We start from the raw sequence: 20,083 nt of genomic DNA on the forward strand, positions 1-20,083 counted from the left end.
ATAGAACAAGGTATATTACCAAAACTGATAGCGAACTTGTGACACTTTAAAGGCAACAAATTGGGTCAATGTTCCAAGATATCATGGGCTATTGAAAGGTCCTTTGTAACAACAGAACAGGAAAAAACAGGCCATTCAGCACCCTAATCGATGGCTGCGTTTATTCTCCACGTGCAAACTCTTCTAATCACATTAAGCACCTTCTGAAGTGGTTGATCAAACTTGTGTTTATTCACCAGGATACAAATGCTACAGGAAGGATAGAAAGGGAGGAGGGGGAGTGGCATTTTTGATACGGGATAGCATTACAGCTGTGCTGAGGGAGGATATTCCCGGAAATACATCCAGGGAAGTTATTTGAGTGGAACTGAGAAATAAGAAAGTGATGATCACCTTATTGGGACCCCCTAATATTCAGAGGGAAATTGAGAAACAAACTTGTAAGGAGATCTCAGCTATCTGTAAGAATAATAGGGTAGTTATGGTAGGGGATTTTAACTTTCCAAACATCGACTGGGACTGCCATAGTGTTAAAGGTTTAGATGGAGAGGAATTTCTTAAGTGTACACAAGACAATTTTATGATTCACTATGTGGATGTACCTACTAGAGAAGGTGCAAAACTTGACCTACTCTCTGGAAATAAGGCAGGGCTGGTGACTGAGGTTTCAGTGGGGGAGCACTTTGGGGCCAGCGACCATAATTTTATTTGTTTTAAAATAGTGATGGAAAGGATAGACCAGATCTAAAAGTTGAAGTCCTAAATTGGAGAAAGGCCAATTTTGACGGTATTAGGCAAGACCTTTCGAAAGCTGATTGGAGGCAGATGTTCGCAGGTAAAGGGATGGCTGGAAAATGGGAAGCCTTCAGAAATGAGATAACAAGAAGCCAGAGAAAGTATATTCTTGTCAGGGTGAAAGGGAAGGCTGGTAGATATAGGGAATGCCGAGATGACTAAAGAAGTTGACGGTTTGGTTAAGAAAAAGAAGGAAGCATATGTCAGGTGTAGACAGGATAGATCGAGTGAATCCTTAGAAGAGTATAAAGAAAGTAGGAGTATACTTAAGAGGGAAATCAGAAGGGCAAAACGGGGACATGAGATAGCTTTGGCAAATAGAATTAAGGAGAATCCAAAGAGTTTTTACAAGTATATTAAGAACAAAAGGGTAACTAGGGAGAGAATAAGGCCCCTCAAAGATCAGCAAGGCGGCCTTTGTGTGGAGCCACAGAAAATGGGAGATACTAAATGAATACTTTGCATCAGTATTTACTGTGGAAAAGGATATGGAAGATATAGACTGTAGGGAAATAGATGGTGACATTTTGCAAATTGTCCAGATTACAGAGGAGGAAGTGCTGGATGTCTTGAAATGGTTAAAAGTGGATAAATCCCCAGGACCTGATCAGGTGTACCAGAGAACTCTGTGGGAAGCTAGAGAAGTGATTGCTGGGCCACTTGCTGAGATATTTGTATCATTGATAGTCACAGGTAAGGTGCTTAAAGACTGGAGGTTGGCAAACATGGTGCCACTGTTTAAGAAGGGCGGTAAAGACAAGCCAGGAAACTATAGACCAGTGAGCCTGACCTCAGTGATGGGCAAGTTGTTGGAAAGAATCCTGAGGGACAAGATGTACATGTATTTGGAAAGGCTGGGACTGATTAGGGATAGTCAACATGGCTTTGTGTGTGGGAAATAATGTCTCACAAACTTGATTAGTTTCTTGAAGAAGTAACAAAGAAGATTGATGAGGGCAGAGCAGTAGATGTGATCTATATGGACTTCAGTATGGCGTTCGACAAAGCTGCCAATGGGAGACTGATTAGCAAGGTTAGATCTCACAAAATAAAGGGAGAACTAGCCATTTGGATACAGAACTGGCTCAAAGGTAGAAGACAGAGGACGGTGGTGGAGGGTTGTTTTTCAGACTGGAGGCCTGTGACCAGTGGAGTGCCACAAGGATCGGTGCTGCGTCCTCTACATTTTGTCATTTACATAAATGATTTGGATGCGAGCATAAGAGGTACAGTTAGTAAGTTTGCAGATGACACCAAAGTTGGAGGTGTAGTGAACAGCGAAGAGGGTTACCTCAGTTTACAACAGGATCTGGACCAGATAGGCCAATGGGCTGAGAAGTGGCAGATGGAGTTTAATTCAGATAAATGCGAGGTGCTGCATTTTGTGAAAGCAAATCTTAGCAGGAGTTATACACTTAATGGTAAGGTCCTAGGGAGTGTTACTGAACAAAGAGACCTTGGAGTGCAGGTTCATAGCTCCTTGAAAGTGGAGTCGCAGGTAGATAGGATAGTGAAGAAGGCGTTTGGTATGCTTTCCTTTATTGGACAGAGTATAGAGTACAGGAGTTGGGAGGTCATGTTGCGGCTGTACAGGACATTGGTTAGGCCACTGTTGGAATATTGCGTGCAATTCTGGTCTCCTTCCTATTGGAAAGATGTTGTGAAACTTGAAAGGGTTCAGAAAAGATTTACAAGGATGTTGCCAGGTTTGGAGGATCTGAGCTACAGGGAGAGCTGAACAGGCTGGGGCTGTTTTTTCCTGGTGCGTCGGAAGCTGAGGGGTGACCTTATAGAGGTTTACAAAATTATGAGGGGCATGGATAGGATAAATAGACAAAGTCTTTTCCCTGGGATGGGTGAGTCCAGAACTAGAGGGCATAGGTTTAGGGTGAGAGGGGAAAGATATAAAAGAGACTTAAGGGGCAACTTTTTCACGCAGAGGGTGGTACGTGTATGGAATGAGCTGCCAGAGGATGTGGTGGAGGCTGATACAATTGCAATATTTAAGAGGCATTTGGATGGGCATATGAATAGGAAGGGTTTGGAGGGATATGGGCCAGGTGCTGGCAGGTGGGACTAGATTGGGTTGGGATATCTGGTCAGCTTAGACGGGTTGGGCCGAAGGGTCTGTTTCATGCTGTACAATCTCTATGACTCTAACTATCTTGAATGCATATAATGCATTTTTAAATTTGCGTCATACATTTAGACAATTGTGATACTTTTAGAAAGAATAATGGTAGTGACTAGCTGTGAATTAATGCTATTTCCAAAGTATTCCAGAAATGTACAGAATTCTTTTTTCTGTTGTTACTACAGAAGTTGCTGACCTAGGGATCCTCTTACGGTGCAGTGGTAGTGTCCCTACTGCTGGATCAGGTTCAAGCAGTAGGGACAGGTTCAAGTCCCACCGGCTTCAGATGTGTATAAAAACGTTGATTAGGAAAAAAAGAGAGGTCGCTGATTAGGCTTTATTTGGAATGCTTGATGGGCTAAAGGGCCTTTTTTGTACTAATTGATTCTATGATCCTATAATACTTTAACCAGCCTTGTTCCATAATGGGAAATAAAAGTAGCCAGAAGTGACATATGAGATTGGTTCCTAGCTTAAAGAACTCAGCTTAATGAAGAGTGCTTACTCACAGTGCTCTTGCCATCATGAGTATTTGGTTGGCTTGATAGACCAGCTGATCTTTTCCTAATTTTGTCATTTCTAAATAACTACACATGTACAAAGTAGCTGAAGGTGAGGTTGCTGGTCCACAATTCCATCTAACCTTTCCATTTTTGGCAATGAGTAGATCTGTGCCACTTCTTACCCCTCTTACCAGAGCAGACAACACATAATTCCACTATGCATTGTTAATACACCAATATGAACATTGACGCATGCACTAAAATACTCCCCACACCCAAAACTTTGGACAGTTTGTATTGTTAATTTTAAACATTACCAATGCTCTCTTCAAGAACTATATATGTTGAGTGTTGGGATAGTGAGCCATGTAGGTGTTTGGTTTAGAGAGCCATAAATTATCATAGGCATCACTAGGATAGTAAATATGATTTATTCCTTCACAAAAGCAATGTAAGCACTTAGAAAGAAAAAAGCTAAAACCTAAAAACTGAACGTTTTGACTAAAACAGAAGGTTGCTAGTCACTCAAATATGTTTACCTTGATTAAACGAATTTCATCACTTCTTGGTTGTATCCCTGGATACAGCCCCTGTGGAGATTAACAGTTCAAAATAAGCACAGATCAGAAAAGTTTAGATAAAATTTTGTGCCATGCATACTTAGCGTTTTTATTTCCTTGCCTCCTTTGTAAACCTCACCACCCAAAAATTTATGAACAGACATTATACTGAAATCACAGGTGAAACCTCTTGCCACAACGCTTGCAAACAAAGTACAAAACAATCAAGTTGCTCCTTCAGACCCAAAATAAAATTTTCAAATAATAAAGAAATTTGCCAGAAATTTTGTTTATTCGTTTTACATAAGAGTCTCTTTTGAAGATAGCTGATTCCAACATTAAACAATCTTAAAATACACAGCAGTGTTCAAGAAGATATTTCTGCCATGATTTCAATAAATAAAGACTCAGATATAAATTGTTCATCATGACCAGCAAACATCTCAAAATGCTTTATGGTCGATGCCTTTATAATATGTAGGAAACCTTGCAGTCAATTTGCTCACAGCAAACCTTTCCAGTCAGTAAATGTGATAAATGGATCAGACAAGATAAGCTATTACAGCAATATTGCTGAAGAATAAATATTGGTCAGGAGGTCAGGAATAATTCTCCTGCTCGTTTTCAAAATAGCGCAATGAAATCTTTTACATCCACTTCAGCAGGCAAATGGGGCGACATTTTAATGCCTTATCTGAAAGTTAGCACTTCTGACAGTGCAATGTTCCATTGGTACTTCACCTTAATTTCTGTGCTCCAGCTAAATTAATTTTAGAACACTGAAATTCAGAGGTGAGTTACGGCTATCTGACATCCCTCAAACACTTCTTTGCAAAATTGATCTCCTGATTTATTGGGAAACAATTATTATTATTTAATAAGGCAAATTAAGGAAGAAATTGTTAACTGGAGATCAAAGTTCAGCCAGGTGGAAAATAAGTGTGGTTGTGGATAGGGACTAGTTGGGTTTCTGTTGAAGGAAAGCATAGAAACTCCTCAGGCCATCCTGATGTGATGGTAGTCCAAGAGAGCTCTCTATTTCTTCTTTGAATCGAGGGCCAAGCAATCCTCATTAGGCACTTTCCTCCCCTTGTTCTAAAGGAAGATCCTTGACCTGAAAGTGTTGTTCTCTTCTCAAACCTTTGCTGACTGTTTTCAGCATTTTGTGTTTTTATTTCAGATTTCAAATATACACAGTACTTTTTCTTCTATAAAATTATTTACTGTCAGCCTTGATTTTTGTGTTCAAATGCTCAGTGATAAAATACTTTAAACTTTTGCCCTCAAAACATGCTGATACAGAAAGTCACAAAATGTAATAATGTTGGTTGCGAAACAGTGGAACATAATGAGAGAAAACCTTGCAATGGAGTTCATTCATCTAGCTTCCTTAACATCAGGAGATGGTTTTATTAAAAAATGGATGGCATTCAGAAACAAAATCAACAGAAAACAGTGGTGATTTTACCATATCGGAAACAAACAACAGTTGTGGCCATAAAGCCACTTCCAATTGGATCCTCAGCACCTTCAAAATTTATTTATCTGCCACTATCCCTCCTCAATCACAGCACTCTTTCAAGCTCTTAGCCTTGAAAATAAAAAAAAACGTTTGGGTCTAGGCTATCTTCTCAATATATTTTGAGGGGGTTTGGTCTGGTTCATAAGACCTTCGAATGCAATTCAACCTCTGCCCTTCACTTCCCATAGCATTCATTACAATTGCTAATTCCATCTTTTATATTATTTTCCTCAATATATGTTTAATCATCTCAATGAATTTGTTCACTCCAGTTGTTTCCAAACTGAAATAAGCACTCTAGTGGATTCTAGTTTTAAAACTTAAATATTGTTTTCAAACCCATACCCATCACAGCAATCTCTGCCAATCTCCAAAATACATGTGCTACTCCAATCCTGGCACCTAATGTATCAAAGTGTTTTCACTCTACCACTGATGGCTGTGTCTTCAAACGCTTAGTTCCTTAGCTTCAGAATGAGTAACCTATTATCATTTTCATATTTGTGCTTACCCTGAATCATTTTACATTGTGACTTGGCCCATGCAGTCAACTATCTGACAGACCTAAACTGCAAAAGATATTGAAGATCTCATGATTTCAAATTGCAATTTGCCAGATACTACTGGCTAAAATGCAGACATGAGGATTTAAAAGCTATATGGTGTATGATTGGATATATTATACTATTTTAATAAAAACAGTTTCTGAATACCATAAGTTTCGAATGGAAAACTACTTAAAAGTCGAGATTATAGAAAACGAAAGGTTCCAAGCGATCGATTATGATAGGAGACTCTCTCGTCAGAGGTACAGACAGACTTACTGTGGCCAGCAGTGAAAAGTCAGAATGGTGTGTTGCTTCCCTGGTGCCAGAATCAAGGATGTCTAACTTTCCAAACACAGACTGGGACTGCTACAATTGTCAAGGGTTTAGATGGAGAGGAATTTGTTCAGTGTGTACAAGAAAATTTTCTGATTCAGTATGTACACGTACCTACTAGAGAAGGTGCAAACTTGACCTACTCTTGGTAAATAATGCAGGGCAGGTGACCGAGGTGTCAGTGGAGGAGCACTTTGGGGCCAGCAACCATAATTCTATTAATTTTAAAATAGTGCTGGAAAAGGATACACTGAAACTAAAAGTTGAAGTTCTAAATTGGAGGAAGGCTAATTTTGACACCAATAGTCAAGAACTTCCAAAAGCTGACTGGGGACAGATGTTCTCAGGTAAAGGGATGGCTGGAAAATGGGATGCCTTCAGAAATGAGATAACAAAAGTCCAGAGACAGTATATTCCGGTTAGGGTGAAAGAAAAGGCTGGTAGATGTAGGGAATGTTGGATGACTGGAGAAATTGAGATTTTGGTTAAAGTAAAGAAGGAAGCATATGTCAGGTATTAAATTGAATTTATTGCCACGTGTACTGAGGCACAGTGAAAAGCTTTGTCTTGCGAGCAATACAGGCAGATCACAGAGTTCTATAGTTAAATAGCACAGATAAGTAAATTATAGGTAAACAGCAGCAAAAACAAAAACACAGGATCAGGCGAATGTTAAGAGTCTGTGAGTCCATTCAGTATTCTAACAACAGTATGGTAGAAACTGCTTCAAAACCGGGCGGTGCGTGTGTTCAGGCTTCTGTACCTTCTCCCCGATGGTAGATGTTGTAGAAAAACATTGCCAGGGTAGAATCGATCTTTGAGAATGCTGGCAGCCTTTCCTTGACAGAGGGCCAGGTAGATGGATTCCATAGATGGGAGGTTGGCCTTTGTGATTGTCTGGGCCGAGTTCATCACTCACTGTAACCGTCTCTCTTGATGGCTACCTATAAAAGTTGGCAAGGGTATTCGCTGTCATGCCAAATTTCCTCAGTTGCCTGAGAAAGATGTTGTTGGGCATTTATAACCACCGCATCCACATGAACAGTCCATGAAAGCATGTTGTGGATTACCACTCCCAGGAGCTTGACACTCTCCACTCGTTCCACCTCTGTGCTGTTAAAGTGAAGGGGGACATGAGTAACATCCCGCCAAAAGTCAATAATGAATTCCTTGGTTTTGCCAGCATTGAGAGCTAGGTTGTTCTCAATGCACCATTGTTCCAGGTCTTCCACCTCCTGTCTGTTGTCTGTTTCATTGCCATCTGAGATTCGACCGACTATGGAGGTGTCATCAGCAAACTTGTAAATGGCATTAGGCGACGCAGTCACGGGTATAAAGTGAGTACAGTAGAGGCTGAGTACACAACCCTAGGGGGTTCAGTGTTAGTGAGGATGAAATATTGTCCCCAATCTTCACTGATTGTGGCCTGTGGGGCAGGAAACTGAGGATCCAGTTGCAGAGAGTGGAGCTTAGTCTGAGATCATTAAGTTTAGTAATCAGTCTCGAGGGGATAATAGTGTTGAAGGCTGAACTGTAGTCAATGAGTCATGTCAAGATGTTCTAGGCAGGAGTGAAGGGCAAGTGATATGGCACTTGACGTGGATCTGTTGGTTCAATAAGCAAATTGGAATGGGTCAAGAGTAGTGGGGAGGCTGGAGTTGATTAATGCCATGACCAGCCTTTCAAGTCACTTCAAAACCATCGAAGTTTGGGCCACTGGGCGGGGTCATTGAGACATGCTGCATGAGCCTTCTTAGGCACAGGGATGACGTTGAAGTATAGAACATAGAACGTTACAGCACAGTACAGGCCCTTCGCCTCTCGATGTTGCACCAGCCTGAAGAACCCATCTGAAGTCCATCTCTCCTATACTATTCTATTTTCATCCATATATCTAACTAATGACCATTTAAATGCCCTTAAAATTGACAAGTCTACTACTGTTGCAGGCAGTGCTTTCCACGCCCTTACTACTCTGAGTAAAGAGACTACCTCTGACATCTGTCCTACATCTATCACCCCTCAATTTAAAGCTATGTCCTTTTGTGCTAGTCATCACCATCCGAGGAAAAAGTTCTCACTGTCCACTCTATCTAACCCTCTGATTATATGTCTCAATTAAGTCACATACCAACCTTCTTTTCTCTAACGAAAACAGCCTCAACTCCCTCAGCCTTTCATCATAAGATCTTCCCTCCATACCAGACAACATCTCAGTAATTCTCGTCTGAACCCTCTCCAAAGCTTCCACCTCCCTCCTATAATGCAATGACTAGAACTGTACGCAATACTCCAAGTGCGACCGCACCGGAGTTTTGTACAGCTGCAGCATGACCTCGTGGCTCTGAAACTCAATCCCTGTACCAATAAAAGTGAACACACCGGATACCTTCTTAACAACCCTATCAACCTGAGAGGCGACTTTCAGGGATCTATGTACATGGACACAGAGATATCTCTGCTCATCTACATTACCAAGAATATTATCATTAGTCCAGTACTCTTTATTCCTGTTGCACCTTCCAAAGTGAATCACCTCACACTATGTCCCTCTATAACCTGCAACATCCTTCAGCACTATCCACAATACCATTGACCTTACTGTTATCCACAAATTTAGTAACCCATCATTCTACACCCTCATCTAGGTAATTTATAAAAATGACAAACAGCAGTGGCCCTGAAACAAATCCTTGCGGTACACCATAGTAAATGAACTCCAGGATGAACATTTCCCATCAACCACCACCCTCTGTCTTCTTTCCACAATCACTTTACCCTCATCCACCTGTTTGCTCACCAACTCAAAGAACTCTAAGGTTTGTGAGGCACAACCTACTCTTCACAAAACCATGTTGACTATCCCTATAACTTATTCCTCTCTCGTTGATTATGAATTCTAAATGTCCTTTCTGCTACCGTAATACTGTCCTTGACTAGTAATACCACACCTCCCTGCTTTTGCCATCTCCTGTAAAGACAGGAGAGATTGAGTTGAATCCTTAAAAGAGTATAAAGGCAGTAGGAGTACACTTAAGAGGGAAATCAGGAGGACTAAAAGGGGACATGAGATAGCTTTGGCAAATAGGGTTAAGGAGAATCCAAAAGGTTTTAGAAATACATTAAGCACAATAGGGTAACTTGGGAGAGAATAGGACCCCGTCAAATGTCAGCAAGTCAGGCAGTATCCGAGGAGCAGGAAAATTGATGTTTCAGGCATTCCTGATGAAGGGCTTTTGCCCGAAACGTCGATTTTCCTGCTCCTCGGATGCTGCCTGACCTGCTGTGCTTTTCCAGCACCACTCTAATCTTGGGTCTTATCTCCAGCATCTGCAGTACCCACTTTCGCCTGCTCAAAGATCAGCAAGGCAGCCTATGTGGAGCTGCAGGAGATGGGGAAGATACAAAATGAATATTTTGCATCAGTGTTTACGGTGGAAAAGGACATGGAAGCATAGAATGTGGGGAAATAGATGGCGACATCTTTAAAAACGTCCATATTAAAGAGGTGGTGGTGCTGGATGCCTTAAAATGCATAAAGGTGGATAAATCCCCAGGACCTGATCAGGTGTACCCTAGAACTCTGTGGGAAGCTAGGGAAGTGATTGTCGGGTCCTTTGCGGAGATATTTGTATCATCGATAGTCATAGGTGAGGTGCCAGAAGTCTAGGCTAACGTGATACCACTATTTAGGTAAGGTGGTAAGGACAAGCCAAGAAACTATAGACCAGTGAGCCTGACGTTGGTGGTGGGCATGTTGTGGGAGGGAATCCTGAGGGACAGGATGTACATGTATCTGGAAAGACAAGGCCTCATTAGGAATTGTCAGCATGGCTTTGTGTGTGGAAAAGAGTGTCTCACAAACTTGATTGAGTTTTTTGAAGAAGTAACAAAGAGGATTGATGAGGGCAGAGCGGTGGACGTGATCTATATGGACCAGTAAGGCGGTCAACAAGGTTCCCCATGGGAGACGAGTTAGCAAGGTTAGATCTCATGGAATACAGGCAGAGCTAGCCATTTGGATACAAAAGTGGCTGGAAGGTAGAGGACAGAGGATGGTGGTGGAGGGTTGCTTTTCAGACTGGAGGCCTGTGACCAGTGGAGTGCCACAAGGATGGATGCTGGGTCCACTACTTTCATCATGTATATAAATGATTTGGATGTAAACATAGGAGATATAGTTAGGAAGGTTGCAGATAATACCAAAAGTGGAGGTGTAGTGGACAGCAAAGACGGTCACCTCAGAGTACCATGGAATCTTGATCAAATGAGCCAATGGGCTGAGAAGCAGCAGATGGAGTTTAATTTTGATAAATGTGAGGTGCTGCATTTTGGGAAAGCAAATCTTAACAGGACTTGCACACTTAATGGTAAGGTCCTAGGGAGTGATGCTGAACAAAGAGACCTTGGAGTTCAGGTTCATTGTTCGTTGAAAGTAGAGTTACAGGTAGATAGGATAGTGGAGGAGGAGTTTGGTATGCTTTCCTTTATTACTCAAAGTATTGAGATAGGAGTTGGGAGATCATGTTGCAGTTGTACAAGACATTGGTTAGGCCACTTTTGGAAAGTTTTGTTTGCAATTCTGGTCTCCTTCCTATCAGAAGGATGTTGTGAAACTTGAAAGGGTCCAGAAAAGATTTTCAAGGATGTTGCCAGGGTTGGAGGATTTGAGCTATATGGAGAGCTGAGGCTGTTTTCCTTGGAGGGTTGGAGGCTGAGGGTGACCTTATCGAGATTTATAAAATCATGAGGGGCATAGAAAGGTTAAATAGACAAAGTCTTTTCCCTAGGGTGGGGGAGTCCAGAAATAGAGGGCATAGGTTTAGGGTGAGAGGGGAAAAATATAAAAGGTACCTAAGGGGCAACATTTTCATGCAGAGGGTTGTGCATGTATAAAATGAACTACCAGAGGAAGTAGTGGAAGCTGATATAATTGCAGCATTTAAAAGGCTGCATGAGTATATGAATAGAAAGGGTTTAGAGGGATATGGGCCAAATGGGACTAGATTAGATTAAGATATCTGGTCAGCATGGACTATTTGGACCAAAGGGTCTGTCTCCATGCTGTACAGTTCTATGACTTTATGAAAGAGTAGTCTAGGATTTTGTGTCATGAGACAGAAAAGTAAGCTCTTCAATATCAAATTATTTCATTTAGCAAAGCCCTTAAAGAATATTAACATCTTTAGAAGATGCATCATTGTAGTTTGACTCAAGGTATACAAGTCTTCAACAAATCACTCATCAGAATTCTTCTAGAACTTGCAATAAGGTTACTATTGGAATTTTGACGACATCATCTCCAAAATGATAAGCACGTTGGAAAGGCTTCCGAGTAGACTTCCAAGATTGGTCCTGGGTCACAGAGTTTTCAAAAATGAAAACAGACTTAAAAAAACCCAAGCTGGATGATATTTTCAAAAAGCACAAAAATGCTATTTCAAAGACATAAATCAAAGTGTCATGAATAATGCAGATACAAATGTACTACCCAACTTACATTGGAGTCATACATCAAGGGCAAAAGTACCAAAATTAAAAAGTTTCAAGTGAAGCACAGAGATTAGGGGGGAAAAAAAAAACCAATAGATGAGTAAATATGTGGAACACTCAAACGTAATTAATACTACGTCAATTAACTCCTCTTAAAAAAAGAGCAGGATAAATATCTGGTTTGGAATGTGATTGAAGGCTTTATAGGGATAAGTATAGACTGCATCAAAATATTCTGTGGCATACATTAGATGCTGTGCAGCTGGGAATGCCATCTGTGGCAAGTAAACTGCCCGGTTTAAATAATGTTGGCATATGCATAAAGAAACTCTGCAGTGGGGAATTGCAATCTTACACACCAGGCAAGAAAGTGACAAAATCAGATCAGTTTTCCCTTTCATAGCCTATTTTACTGATTTCAATAGAAACCAAAATAAGATGCAATGTTAGGCACATGGAAAAATGTAGTCTTGAAGATAGCATAACTATAAGTTTGGGTTACATGTAACACAAAGATTGCAACAGATTAACTTAATCTCAAACGGTTGCCAAGGATGAGGGTTTGAGCCTGCATTTAGTGAATGGAATTTGGAATAGTGACTGCAAACAACAGTTTCAGGTTTAAAAATATTCTTTCTAAATTTCTCCTCATCCAGTGTTCCTGTGATAATAAATAGTCTGATAATTTGCATCAGCTGAGAAATCAAGAAAGGTCGCTGTAAAATGGAGCTGGGTCATGTCAGCTTTATGTGACACCAAATGTTCATCAGATGATGCCTCTAAAGCACAGCAGTAAATGAGAAATAGGAAGGGGGCAAGCATATATGCTTGGGGAATAACAGAAACCGTAATATGGGACCAGGAGGAAATGACATTGCAAATGATTGCCTGATTATATTTAGATAATGAAGTACTGAACCATGGTGAGAGAAGTCCTCCTCACCTGCATAAACGCATAGGAGGATGACAATATGGTCAATAGTGTCAATGCTGTAGACTAGTTGAGAAGAATGAGGAAAATTTAACTTTGTCACCATCACACAGAATATCAGCTGTGACTTTGACAACAGCAGTTCCTGTCCTAAAAGTAATCAGCTTTGGATCAGTAACAACTTTTTCCAACAGTTAACATGATCTTGGGATGTCTCAAATCAGCGTATTGCCAATGAAATGCTTGTTCCTGTAAATGTACATAAATATGACTTTCAACAGAGTTTTAGATTTAGATTAGATTACAGTGTGGAAACAGGCCCTTCGGCCCAACAAGTCCACACCAACCCGCCGAAGTGAAACCCACCCATACCCCTACATTTACCCCTTACCTAACACTACAGGCAATTTAGTATGGCCAATTCACCTGACCCTGCACATCTTTGGATGGTGGGAGGAAACCGGAGCACCCGTAGGAAACCCACGCAGACACGGGGAGAACATGCAAACTCCACACAGTCAGTCGCCTGAGGCGGGAATTGAACCCGGGTCTCTGGCGCTGTGAGGCACCAGTGCGCCTCACAGTGTAAAGCAAGGTCCTACAAGCAGCAGGGAGGTAATTAACAGGATGAATCTGTGTATGGTTGTTTTGCTGAAGAATAAGGACAATGTCCAAGACGCTTGAGGATCAAGGGTTATGGGAGAAGGTTGGAGAATGGGGATGAAAGACTTATCAGCGATGATTGAATGGCAGAGCAGAATCAATGGGCTGAATGGTCTAATTTTTGTTCGTGTGTGTTATGGTCTTACACAAGGCTAATTATCCCATTTTTCTTTGAGAAATGCCATAAGCTCATTCACATTCTCACAGAAGGACAGGGAAATTATCATTTAATGTCTCACCTGAAAGATAGTACCCTGCAATGGTGCATTTCTTTGGATTGTACTGGATTATCAGGTTAAATTATATAGTCAGCATTCTTGGACACGCAACAAGTCACTATTTTTCTATTGAAAATGAGACTGTCATGAAGAAAAAATCTAAATGCTTCAATAGATGCAAGTTTGGGGATGGGAATAAAAAACAAAAACAGAAAGACGCGGCAGGTCAGGCAGCGTTATGAAGAGAGAAACAGAGTTAAATATCTCAGACTGATAACTTTTCATCAACAGTGGAACAATTTAATGATGTATTAAGTTTTAAGATGTGTAGTGACAGAGAAGCAGGTTGAGCAGTTTGCAGAAGAATACTAAGCAAGATCTGTGCAAGGATGGAAGAGATAGACCAGGGAACTATAGGCCCGTGAGTCGAACATCAGTAGTAGGGAAACTATTGGAGCAAATAGTGAAGGAGAAAATTAATTTCCATTTATAGGGGCAAGGTTTCATGAAGGATAGTCAGCAAAGCTTTGTCAGAGGAAGATTATGCCTAACAACTCTGTGGAACATTTCAAGGAGGTGACCAAATGTTTGGATGAGGGTAGTGCTATTGATATAATTTATATGTATTTCAACAAAGTCTCACAAGGGAAACTGATAAAGATAAAAACTCATGAAATCCAGGATAACTTGGCAAGTTGGATCCAAGATTAGCTTAGTGACAGGAGACAGAGAATGATGGTAAAAGGTTGTTTGTGTGACTGAGTCCATAATGCAGTGACATACCATCGGGATCAGTCCTGAGTCCCATACTGTGATATTCATAAATTATGTAGATGACAATGTGTACAGGGAGAAGGGGCAGAGATTATTAAGTCTATGAATGACACAAAGACTGACCGGATAGCTGAGTGTGGAAGTGTTAGACTCTAGGAGGATATAAACAGATCGGTCAAATGGGTTGATCAGTGGCAGATGGAATTTAACCCCAATAAGTGTGAGGGGATGCACTTTGGAAGAACTGAGAACACATGAATGGCAAGAGACCAGGAAAATCAGAGGAAGAGAGGGAACTTGAGATACTTGTCCACAGCTCCCTGAAAGTGGCAGGAGAGGTGGAGATGGTAGTTAAGAAGATGCTTGACTTTTGACAGTTGTAGCATAACTTATTAGGGCCTGGAGGTCACATTTGAGCTGTACAAAACTTTGGTTCGGTCATAGATGGAGTACTGTGTGCTGTTCTGGTCACCACACCATAAGAAGTATGTGATTGATCTGGAGGGGGTGCAGAGAAATTTCATTAGACCATTGCCTGGTATGGAGCTGTAAAGATGTGATTCAGCTGTGAAGAAAGACTGGATAAGCTTGGGTTGCTTTCTTCAGAACATTCACGCTCTTGCCTACTGCATCTTTTCAGCATCTGTTATATTAACTCTTACATTACACATTCTTGGTGGAAGGGCATGGGATCATAACCTTCATTCTCACATAAAGGTTATCCCAGAAGCAAGTACAAAATGCTCCAAAGGTTATGGAAACAATAAACCGTCCCTGACTTCTTGCACAAAATCTGGTTCCTGTCACCTTAGATAAATTAAAGGATTCCAGTTGAAATGGTTGTCCTTATCTTTGAACTATAATTTCAAAAGGATGAAGCTTCAGCTGACCCTTCCCTTCCTCAGTTCCTCTCCCAGGCTTTCTTCACTGGTGGAAGTTTTCCTTCTACACACTTTTTAAAAAAAATATTTTCTCATGAAATCCACTCTCTTCCCCCCAAAAAAAAGTAGTTTGAAACTCTTAACAAGTGAGTCAATTCAAGACAAACTTTGGGCTTGGAAAGAAAAAGCTTCTTTCAAAGAATATAAAATTTTAACGTTACACTACAGTTCTCAGAGCAGTGCAAAAATATCTCTTTTTCGAAGTGCACACATCTGATGTAAAAAATAAACAATTCTAATATGCATTTAACATGGCTGGATAAACTAACTCTCACATGTTTAGACAAATTTGACAAAGTAAACCCCATGCTATTGGCATGTCATTGAATGCTCACCTCCTCTGAGACTGAATCCGATGGTGCGGGCCTTGGAACAGAGAGCCCAGGCAAAGAGACATTGGACAGGCGCCTCTTCCTCACTCCACTGCAGTTATTTGGGATTTTGAAGGCACATCGTTTGTGATAGTTGAGACCACATCCTGAACAGAATTAGACATGGATATTTAGGGAAAAAAAGTAAATTCAGAAAATGTTGGAGAAAAACAGCAGGTCTGGCAGCAGCTATGGAGAGGGAAACAGAATTAACATGGAGTCCAGTGTGACTCTTCTTCAGAACAATAAATTACTTAGCTTACTTATGAAAGCCAAAGCCAAACTTGGAAATCAGGGATTATGCTGCAGCATCTAAGATGAAACTCTTCCTCAACCCCATCACAATGAAGCTCTGACAAAGTGCAAGTTTGGGCAGCTCTATCATATCATACGTGGTGCAGCCACTTTTGCATCAGTCCAGAGTGAGTATTCTGAAGTACTCAAGAGTTGAATGTCGCAACAGATGTCAAATATCCAATCTGGCGTCAGTATGCTTGGAATCAATAGGATTTGGAACCATCCAGGAAGCAATTTCACATAGCTTTGAATTTACATCAGTTGCATAAAACTTCAGTTGCATTTTCAAAGAACCCATGTGACCCAGCAGACTGCCTGGCAATTTCTAAACCATTTTATGAAACATTTTTACTGACATATCTAACAGTATGGAACTGATGCCTTTACCTCTGGATGGTATCTGTTGGTTTGGACCCAGGGAGAGCTAGCTAAGTGGATACAAAATTGGCTTGATGGTAGGAGACAAGAGGGTGAAGGAGGATGGTTGCTTTTCGGACTGGAGGCCTGTGACCAGCGGTGTTCTATAGGGATCAGGGTTGGGTTCACTATTGTTTGTTATTCATATAAACAATTTGAATGAGAATATAGGAAGCATAGTTAGTAAGTTTGCAGATGACACCAGAATTGATAGTGAAGGAGGTTATCTAAGAGTACAACAGGTTCTTGATCAGCTGGACCAATGAGCCGAGGAGTGGAGTTTAATTTAGACAAATGTAATGTGTTGTATTTTGTTAAGACAAATAAAAGGAAGAAATTACACAGTAAATGGTAGGGCTCTGGGAGTGTTGTCAAACACAGAGACCTAGGGGTGCAGGTATATGGTTCCTCTAAAGTGGCATAACAGTCAGACAAGGCAGTGAAAATGACATTTGGCACGCCTGCCTTAATTGGTCAGAGCATTGAGCATAAGAGTTGGGATGTCATGTTGTGGCTGTACAAGATCTTGGTGAGGGCACTTTTGGAGTAATTTGTACAATTCTGGTCACCCTAACACAGGAAGGATATGATTAAATTGGAAGGTGTGCAGAAGAGATTTACGAAGATGTTACCAGGATTGGAGTGCTTGAGTTGTAAGAAAAAGCTGGATAGAGTAGCGCAGAAATTGATCCTTTGGTCCAACCAGTCCAAGAATGCCATAACTTCAAATTAAACTCGTCCCACCTGCCTGTGCTTGGCCCATATGCCTCCAAACATTTCTTATTCATGTTCTTATCCAAATGACTTTTAAACGCAACTGTACCCACATCAACCACTCCTCTGAAAGTTGATTCGAGACACTGTAAAAAAATTGCCTCTCATGTCTAATCTAAATCTTTCTCCTCTCATTTCAAATATATGCCCCTAAATCTTGAAATCCCCCATCCTTGGAAAACACCACCTAGATTCACCTACCCTTCATGATTTTCTAATCCTCCACAAGAACACCTCTCAACCTCCTATGCTCCAAAAGAAAAAAGTCCCAGCCTATCCTGCCTCTCCTTAGAATTCAAACACTCCTAGTAAATCACTTCTGAACCCTCTCCAGTTTAATAATCTCTTTTCTACAACAGGGCGAACAGATCTGGACAGAGTACTCCAGAAGAGGCTCAACCAATGTACTGTACAACCTCAATACAATATCCCAACTCCCATCCTTAAAGGTCTGAGCAATGAAGGCATGTGTGCCGAACACCCTCTTAACCGCCTTGTCTGTATAGCGTGGGATTGTTCTTCCCTGGAGCGCAAGTTGAGGGGTGACTTTACAGAAGCTTATAAAATCACGAAAGGCATAGGTAAGGTGAATAGCAAAGGTCTTTTCCCTCAGGTAGGGGTGTTCAAAACTAGAGGGCATAATTTTAAGGTGAGGGGGAAAGATTAAAAGGGACCTGAGGAGAAGTTTTTTCACACAGAGGGTGGCTTGTATATGGATTGAACTGCCTGAGGAAGTAGTAGTTGCAGGTACAGTTACAATATTTAAAAGACATTTGGACAGATACATGTATAGGAAAGGTTTGGCAAATGGAACTAGTTTACTTTGGGAAACCTGGTCGACACGGGCAAGTTGGACCAAGGGCTCATTTCCACGCTGTATGATTCTATGATACCCTGCCTATCTCTCCTAATATTAGCAAAGAACATCAGACTTGTGCACCCAAGCTTATAAAATGTTGAGGCCCTTTATGACTATAACAAATCTTGGTTTCCGCAGTTACAAGGGCATCATGTGGTTCACTCATCACACATTAGAATTTACAGCAAAGCTGCAAGATATTGCTTCCAAGAGCAGCATACAGCAAAGATTAAAAAAAAAGACCCAGTTCTCCACCATTTGACACCACCTCAGGTTCCTGAAAACTTGATCTCATACAGGGAATAATATTGCTGTTGCTAAACATTCAAGCACAAAAAACATTTCATCAAGAAGAAAATAATCCAAACCCATAATGTAGTCAGCATGGGATGAGCTTCTGAAACCAACTAGCCTCAGTCACAACTTTGATTACAGCTATTAGTTTGGATTGTAAGGACATAAATAATAGCAACCTAGGCCAATCGTTTCCTTGAACTGTTCTGCCATTCAACTCTAACTCTAAATATATTTGGCTCTCCCTCTCTAGATTTGGTTTGGATTTACTCAAGTGTGTTGGTGATTGCCGAATGAATGAGAGTCCAAAAATCTTTGGGAATTAGGGTCAAAATGCTGCTGTTGACTTGGGGCATGGGCGCAGGCAAAGCACCAACCACAGATTCCGCCAACCCAGCAGAGAGGAGATCCCTACTATGGTTAGGGCCACTAAACCTAATGGTTTAGTGGCCCATTAGGTCTCTGTTGCTCGAAACTTGGTTGATAATCTAAAGGCCAGTTTAAAGGTAGCTCAGAGCAATCAATGCCATCATGGAAACAGTGGACCTTAAGTGGTCCTCTGCTTTCAACTTATCCAGATAATTGCTAAAGAGGAAGTTAGTTGTAGTTTGAAGCTGGCTAAATACAGAAACAGGGGGAAGTGGCTAAACAGCACAAGTGTTGCTGTTTGCAGGTTCCAGGCAGTGAGGGCGAAGGAGAAGTTCCGGAGAATGATGTTTCCATTTTGTGGGGAAACAATTCTGGAAGATCTGGAAGTCATTGACAGCTCAGTGCAACTGTGTATGGAGTGCAGGAAGCCAAGAAGCAGTATTTGCTTGATGGAAGTGAGAAAGGTTGGAATTTAAAGAATTCTACAACAGCTTTGTGGAGCAAGCAGTTTAATAAAAGCTGAAACTCTGCTGGTATCTGGATGATTGGGGGCAGTCTTGGAAGCTTTGGGTAACTCAGTTCAGGAAGAAGAGATTATACTACTGAAGCATGAGCAGCCATTGAGGCAGGCCAAGTCAGAGAGGCTTTGAAGTGTTCGAAGGTTCGCCCTTCAAAAGTGAAGGACTGCGAATTTCTTGCATGGAAGACAGAGTTTTAATATTGTTCCACAGTGTCTCAACTACTAGGGTGGGAGTTGTTTTGATGGCATTAACCATTTGAAGAACAGTCTGTGGGATGTTTAACCCGTAATGTGCCTGTTAAGTCATTTTCACACCATATTAATTAGTAATGCCAGAATTGCATATATAGTGTAAGTGGTTTAGAAAAATTATTTACTTGTTCAGTATACCTATTTAGTCATTTTTGTTTATATTTCTGCAAAATAGAGATTTAGTTTAGTATTTCAATTCAACCCTAGAATCTTGACGCTTTTTATTATTCATGGTTCTTCTGCATATTCTATTCATTAAAAGATTATGGTCTAACAAGACAGATTGTAATAAAGATCAAGCTTGTCCAGTAGTCTCATAACTGGAATGATAGAAATTTTAACTTTCAACAAATGGAGAGTTTTACAACAATGTAATTCACATTCTAAAATGCATTACCTGGGAGAGTAGTAAAAGCCGGCTTGAAACCTTACAACTTTGAGAAAGTACATAAATGATTACTCGTCATAAATGCAACAATATTCAAGACTGTGAGCTAAGTGTTGAAGGTGGGATT

At 40.8% G+C, this 20,083-nt stretch overlaps 1 protein-coding gene across 8 annotated transcripts in view; it reads right to left on the minus strand.

Annotated features, from left to right (window-relative positions):
- LOC122552683 (serine/threonine-protein kinase D3) overlaps positions 1–20,083 on the minus strand; it is a 436,133-nt gene that overhangs the window by 116,576 nt on the left and 299,474 nt on the right. For all 8 annotated transcript variants that reach the window (XM_087991221.1, XM_087991223.1, XM_043695537.2 and 5 more), the window contains 2 exons: positions 15,751–15,893; positions 3,972–4,022 (listed from right to left, as the gene is read on the minus strand). In XM_087991221.1, the coding sequence (XP_087847347.1) occupies positions 3,972–4,022; positions 15,751–15,893 (194 nt within the window). The remainder of the gene's footprint in view (positions 1–3,971; positions 4,023–15,750; positions 15,894–20,083) is intronic.

The sequence above is a fragment of the Chiloscyllium plagiosum genome, unplaced genomic scaffold (genome assembly GCF_037043375.1).
Source record: "Chiloscyllium plagiosum isolate Xiang-an unplaced genomic scaffold, Cpla_swu_hap1 HiC_scaffold_10, whole genome shotgun sequence".
Lineage (NCBI taxonomy): Eukaryota > Metazoa > Chordata > Chondrichthyes > Orectolobiformes > Hemiscylliidae > Chiloscyllium > Chiloscyllium plagiosum.